The 6506-nt window shown below is 50.2% G+C and overlaps 1 protein-coding gene across 11 annotated transcripts in view; it reads left to right on the top strand.

The window, feature by feature from the left end:
- The first annotated feature begins 203 nt into the window (after positions 1–203).
- Dclk2 (doublecortin like kinase 2) overlaps positions 204–6506 on the top strand; it is a 128687-nt gene continuing 122384 nt past the window's right edge. For 6 of the 11 annotated variants that reach the window (XM_021195493.2, XM_029537431.1, XM_029537430.1 and 3 more), the window contains exon 1: positions 513–1360. In XM_021195493.2, coding sequence (XP_021051152.1) covers positions 940–1360 — 421 coding nt within the window. In that variant the 5' untranslated portion in view covers positions 513–939. Of the gene's footprint in view, positions 1361–6506 lie in introns of all 11 variants that reach the window. The other 5 variants (XM_021195494.2, XM_021195495.2, XM_029537429.1 and 2 more) reach the window with 3 other exon arrangements.

The following is a 6506-nucleotide window of genomic DNA, read 5'->3' as shown; positions in this document are numbered from 1 at the left end:
TTCCCCAGGAGGCAGAATAAGGATGTGGCTGCTGCCCTTGAGTCTTTTCCCTTTGTAGGCTTTTTTTTTTTTTTTTTTTTTTTTTTTGGCCTGGCGCGGTTGCGCTAGCCCCCGCGGTTGTGGAGCGCGCAGCGCGGTCACGCCCGGGAGCGCGCAGCTCCGGTAGCCCGGCGGGCGGGGCCTCCTTGGACTGTAGAGCCGCTCCTCGCGCGGCGCCGCCCTCCTCCTCACCCTCTCCCTCTCGCTGCGGTCTGTGGTGTCCCTGAAGAGACAGAGGGGTGTCCTCCGGGGTCCAGGCCCTGACAGGCGGCCGAGAGCGCGGATGCCCGTGGGCGTGCGTGCGTGGGAGGCGGCTGCACTCTTCCTGCAGGGGCCCAGCTCCTCTAAAGGATCCCGGGCCAGGGACGCGCATCGGCCGTGGACAGGGCCTGGGCGCGCGCGAGGCGGCAGCGGCGGCGGCGGCGGGACCCCGGGACCCCAGGCCGCGCCAGGCAGCCCCGAGACGCCTCGCCCACGCTCGTGCCCCTCCNCCCCCCCGCCGCTTCCTTCCTCCGCTCAGCGCGCCTGAGAGCGCAGGCCGGATGCGAACCCGGGCCAGCCTAGGGTCGTTCAACTTGGCGGCTCCCGGCCTGCTGCCCGCGCGCTACTTGTGAGGCGTGGCCCGGCGAAGGAGGCGCTTGGGGGGCGTGGGGCTCCCCAGCTGGCGGCGGCGACCGAGGGCGCGCGGGACAATGAGCTGGGCAGCTGCGCGCTGCGGCCGCCTTTAGCTGGCTGAGCGGTTCCACCTGCGAGCATGGCCCGAATGTCCGAGCCAGGTGTCCCGCTGCTTTAAGACCGGACGGAGCGCCTAGATCGCGGCGCGCTGCGGCCGGGGCGGCTGGGGCGGCGGGAACGTTCTTTTATTAATTTATTTGTGGAGAGCTCTCCCGAGCAGCCGCGATGGCCAGCACAAGGAGCATTGAGCTGGAACATTTTGAAGAACGGGACAAAAGGCCGCGGCCAGGGTCACGGAGAGGGGCTCCCAGCTCCTCCGGGGGCAGCAGCATCTCTGGCCCCAAGGGCAACGGGCTCATCCCCAGCCCGGCTCACAGTGCTCACTGCAGCTTCTACCGCACGCGGACCTTGCAGGCCCTCAGCTCGGAGAAGAAGGCCAAGAAGGCGCGGTTCTACCGGAATGGGGACCGCTATTTCAAAGGCCTGGTCTTTGCCATCTCCAACGACCGTTTCCGTTCCTTTGATGCGCTCCTCATAGAGCTCACCCGCTCACTGTCTGACAATGTGAACCTGCCCCAGGGCGTCCGCACCATCTACACCATAGACGGCAGCCGGAAGGTCACCAGCCTGGACGAGCTGCTGGAAGGTAGGTAGGAGGGGCGGGCACGGCGCGGCGCGGCGCGGCAGGTGCGGCCCCGTGCACAGCGGTGGCAGGTGCAGTGGCTGCGGCCCGCGCGCTTCCCCGCCCTGCGCTGGGGGCAGCCTGCTGGGCGCTTGCTTGCCTTCTAGGCAGCCACGGGGAGCTGTCTGCTCCTCGGTCGTTTGTGTTGGGTTGGCGTGCACCCATTATCTCCTTCCCAAGAGATTGGCCTTCTAAAAAGGAAGAAAATTCTAATGATCAGAGACAAATACAGAGACAATGATGCCTGTAAAATTAGCCAACTTATTTTTGCTGGAAGGGCAAACTGTTTGAAAGCGTGATTCTCCAGTGAGGCGCTGGGTAACCTTTGGTAGAGGCCAGTGCAGTACCTGTGCTGTTCCTGTGTTAGGGATCCCATTGTACCTTCTGTGCACAGCTAGCTGTAGGTCTGACTCGCTCTAGGTTGGCTTTTCAGGTTTCATGTGTGGCACAAGGCACTGGAGATCAAGAGGGGCAAGCCAGCACAGAAAAAAGTCTCACTCAGCCTGGCTTCATTTTGGACCGTGCTGGGCACTTTTTAAAAATATCGGACCTGGCCCCACCCCTTAGATATTCTGATGTGCTTGGTTTAGGGTATGACTTGGGCGTTTAGAGTTTTGAAAGTTCCTCAGATGATTTCAGTGTAGTCAAAATGGAAAACCACTGTGTTTAAAGGATTTTCCACATTTGGTTGGCAACGAGGTGAATCAAGGTGAGTCTCTCCCGCCTTCTCCATGAAGAGAGTAACTGTTAGAATGGTAGGGTCTAGGGACCCAGCAGCAGAGGCCTGTTAGAAATTAGGAATCCTGGCACACCAACCATGCATCAGTCAGTCAGAGGGACTTCATGGCAATAGGTTTGGTCATTCTAGAGTTCTTGCAGTATTTTTAATTTTTGCTTTTAGGAAGGGAAGGGTGGCTGGTAACCTGCTTTTTAGTTCCAAACACCCAAAAAGATCGGGCAGATACCTCAGTGTGTGAGTGTTCACACATAATTAGCTCTCAGGCATATTTCTTAATGCAGGTAGTACATTCCGAGTAGTCATAGCCACATGAGCTGGTCAGAGGTGGAAACTGATCCCCGAACTGCACTGCTTTCTTATTTCAGCATGAGCTTATGTTCTTAGAGGCACCTTCTCCCTTTCACAGATGAGGAAACTTAAGCGGCAGGGTTGTTAGCTATTCCGACAAGTCCCTAAAGTGGCTGAGTGTCTTTGTCACTTTTTATCAAATGGTACCCTTGCTCAGGCTACATGACAACCCAATTAAAATTATCTTCTTGTGTGTAAGTTTGTAGAAGAGGCTACCTCACACATTGCCTTGGTAGTGAGTTTTGGTCTTAAAGGCTGAAAGAAGAGGATGTGTCAGTAAAATGAAGACAACAGAGGGCCCCTTTACTTTTGTTTGTTTCTTGAGACAAGTCTTACTGTGTAGCTCTGGCTCTCCTGGAACTCACTATATAGACTGGGTTGACCTCAAACTTGGAGAACTCCAGTTTTCTCAGACCCCAGGTCAGACAGAGTAGCCGCACAGTGACAGGATCAGCTCTGCCTGTTTCACAAGCACTTGCCCCTCACTGGTCCGCAGGTGAAGTACCTGCTTTACCTTCAGATGGCTAATGACTAACAGCAAGAAGCAAAGGCATACAAACATTTGTTGTAGCATTATTTACAGTGTAGTATAATGGGCTGCATGTGTGGTTAGTGATTCCCCAAAATATCATCAAGGGAAAAATGTCGAGGAAACTTCCCAACCACCTGTTTGTAGTTGAAGTGACTCAGAAGGCCACCCATCCCCTAGAGAGAGACTTGATATATATATAACATGTGTTATCATCCAGAAAATGCTTTCACCTCTCTGATGATAGTCATCTGTGAAGCAGTTTAATTTTGCTTAACAACACATCATCAAAATACTTTTAGAGAAGAGAAGAAAGTTTACCTTCTTTGGTCATGGTAGAAATCTCTCTAATAGTGGAGTAATTTCTCAGTTGATGGCGGTAGCACATGCCTGTAATCCTAGAACTCTAGAGGCGGAGGCTGCTGGAGGAGCATCAAAAATTCAAGGCCAGCTTGGTCTACAGAGAAAGTTTCAAGTCACTTAGTGAGAATTTGTCTTTAACATTGAGCTGTCTCCTTTTCATTATTCAATTTTTTTAAAGAGTGTTGCTATGCAACTGTGAGGAACAGAGTTTGGGTTCCCAGAACCCACATACACACTGAGTGGCTTTGGAGGCTTGCCTGTCCTCCTAGCTTTTCAGGCAGAGTCAGGAGATCCCCAGGGCAAGCTGACTACTGAGTCTAGCTGTATCAGTAAGCTCTGGGTTTAACTGAGAGGTACCCCCACCATAATGAATAAGGCAAAAGAATGATTAAGGCTGATTCCCAGTGCCAACCTCAGTCTACAACATAGGCAAACATGCACATCCATATATGAAGTATCAGTTAAAATCATGTGCTCAAATGTTCAGACTCATGCTGCTGAAGTGGTTAACTTTCTGAAGGCACTTACATCAGTAAGAGTAGGTCTACGGAAGGTGGTCTACAGGGGATGGTCTACACCCATCCCCTTGGCAGAGATAGACTGGGTGCATAACATGCCCATATTGCTAAATGTACTTCATTTTAGTCAGTTAGTAAGCCGTGTTTCACTTCGTTTGACTCTTCCGCATCAGAACCGTACTTTAGGAGGTGATTTTAAAACACCAAAGCCAAGATTGTGTTCAATGAAGAGGAGAAAGAGCTTGACTCAGGCAACAAGGCTCAAGCCCTGCTTCCTAGCTGCTCTCCCTTGAGCTCAGATGACAAAAGAAATTTGCATGGCCCAGATTTCTTTTCCTTTGCCTGTGACTTTGAAAGCCTTTGGAGAGTTGAGCTGATCTGGTGTGGGCCAGAATGCTGTTAGCACTCTTCCTGAACCAGCAGGTACCTTCAGCTAGCTGATAATTTGCTGAGTGGATGGTGTGAGTTCCTATAGTCCTGGTTAGTCTTTGCAGCTCTCATGGGACCGTAGCTTCCAGCAGTAAGTGGGGGGGAAAATCAGGTTGAGCTGTCTGAAAGTTTGAGCCTGCCAAGCTTGGAGTATCCCTAAGGTTCCATTCTGAGTGTCCAGGTCAGGGCTTTTATGGCTTTTCCATGTGGCCATACCCTGTCTTCAAACAGAAGTTGTGCACAACCTGGCTATAGGTATATAAAATGGTGTAACATTTACTGAAATTATATCATAGAAGAAATGTATTTTTTATTTTACATTTGTTTTATTATGCTTATGTGTGTGGAAATGCATGCCACTTTGAGTACATGGAAGTCAGAGAACAGCCTGTAGAAGTCTCTTCTCTTCGTCCACCACATGGGTTCTGGGATCAAGTATAGCTCAGGTTATCTTGGTGGCCTTGAGAAATGTATTCATTTTTAAGGACTTATTTATCTTTACCTAAGTGTGTGTATGCCGGTGAAGTATTTCATAGTCGGGGAAACAAAATCTCTGCCAACATGCCCGTGTGGAAGGGATGACTCTTGAGTTAATAGTTTCCGTGAATCTCATCTCTGTCTTCATCCTTAAATATGAAAAGCAGATGTGCTGTACACGCCTGCATAATAAGCTCTTTGCAGAAGAGGAATTCTGAATTTAAAAGTTTGAATAAAATAATAGGCGAAGGGGTTGAGTATTTGGGAGAACAGTCATGGAACTGGAGTGATACAGAAATACCCTGGAAGTTGTAAAACACGGGCAATATTCCACGAGGCTTTGAGCCCTGGAAATGAGTATCTTATGGTCCCGTTATGTGGAATAAAGAGGATTAGGTCTCTCTGGCGGTGACTCTTAGGCTACTTTCTTTTGTATTCGGAGGCAGAGCGGTGTCTCCCTCATCTCCACCTTGCATGTGAACCTTTATCTCTTTTACTAGTAAATAAGCCACCATCCTGTGGGTTAGAGATCTGCTGTGCTTATCCTTGTCATCATTTCCTATAGGCTTTACGTGTAACGATTGAGTGAGACATTTTGCTTGGTTCATTTCCTCTTAACCCATGTAATATCTGGTGAGAAACATGGCTGCACTGTCCTCTGCACTGCCCAGATGTGGCAGCCTAGGCTCAGAGAGGATAAAAGCATTGCTGTCTTGTCTAGCGGTAGGAGGTGGGCATTACACTTAGTCTTTTAACTCCCACCCACTCCCCCGCCCCCTCCAGGGGACCAGCACTGGTTAGGCGAGCAGAGCTCCTCACTGCCAGTTGCTCCTAACTTGCCTTCCTAAAGCTGCTTTGCTCCACCATCTGCTCAGAAGTGGCCGATGCAGTGGGGGGCACAGCCCTTCTAGCGAGGACTGCTGTTATCATAAAGGAGGCCCTTGTGAGCTTGTTTGCCTTGGCTGTAGGAAACTGCTACAAAAGGAGTTGCCATTTGTGATCCCTGCTATCCCTCACAAAGATACTCTGCCTCCAGAACCATGCGAAATATATTTCTGTTTTTATTAGTCACCTAGTGTGATTGGTAGCTAGTATTGATGATCAACTTGACGGGATCTGAAAATCAGCTTGGAGACAAACCTCTAGGCATGTCTGTGAGAGAGTTTCTAGATTTTGGGAAGGCCCATCCTGAATATAGGTGGCACCACTACATTGGCTGGGATCCTACACTCAGTGAAAAGGGAGAAATTCGGCTTAGTTCTCGAATTCGTTGCCTTCTGCTTCCTGATTGTGGATGCAGGTGCCTCACATTCTGGCACAGATGCCTTCCTGGCCATGATGGGCTGTAACCCAAGTAAGCCCTTCCTTAAGTGGCTTTTATCACACAATGAAGAAAGTAACTAATACCCTTGGGCTATGGTTTTGGATTTGGCAGCAGAATTGATTTAAACATGACTATTTCATCTTAAAAATCAGTAATCTTATGAGGCCTCTGTGGTAGGAGAGAGAAATAATATGGACTACTTAACTCCTTGTCTCCTTTAAGAGTCAGTCAGGCTGGAGCTGGAGAGATGACTCAGTGGTTAAGAGCACTAACTGGTCCAGATGGCCCAGGTTTGGTTCCCAGCACCCATGCTGGGCAACTCACCAGTGCCTGCACCTGGAATTCCAGGTGATCCAGTGCCTCTGGCGTTCTTTTTTTTTTTT

The sequence above is a fragment of the Mus pahari genome, chromosome 4 (assembly GCF_900095145.1).
Source record: "Mus pahari chromosome 4, PAHARI_EIJ_v1.1, whole genome shotgun sequence".
NCBI classification, from domain to species: Eukaryota; Metazoa; Chordata; class Mammalia; order Rodentia; family Muridae; genus Mus; species Mus pahari.
This window is presented reverse-complemented; position numbering and strand designations above follow the sequence as displayed.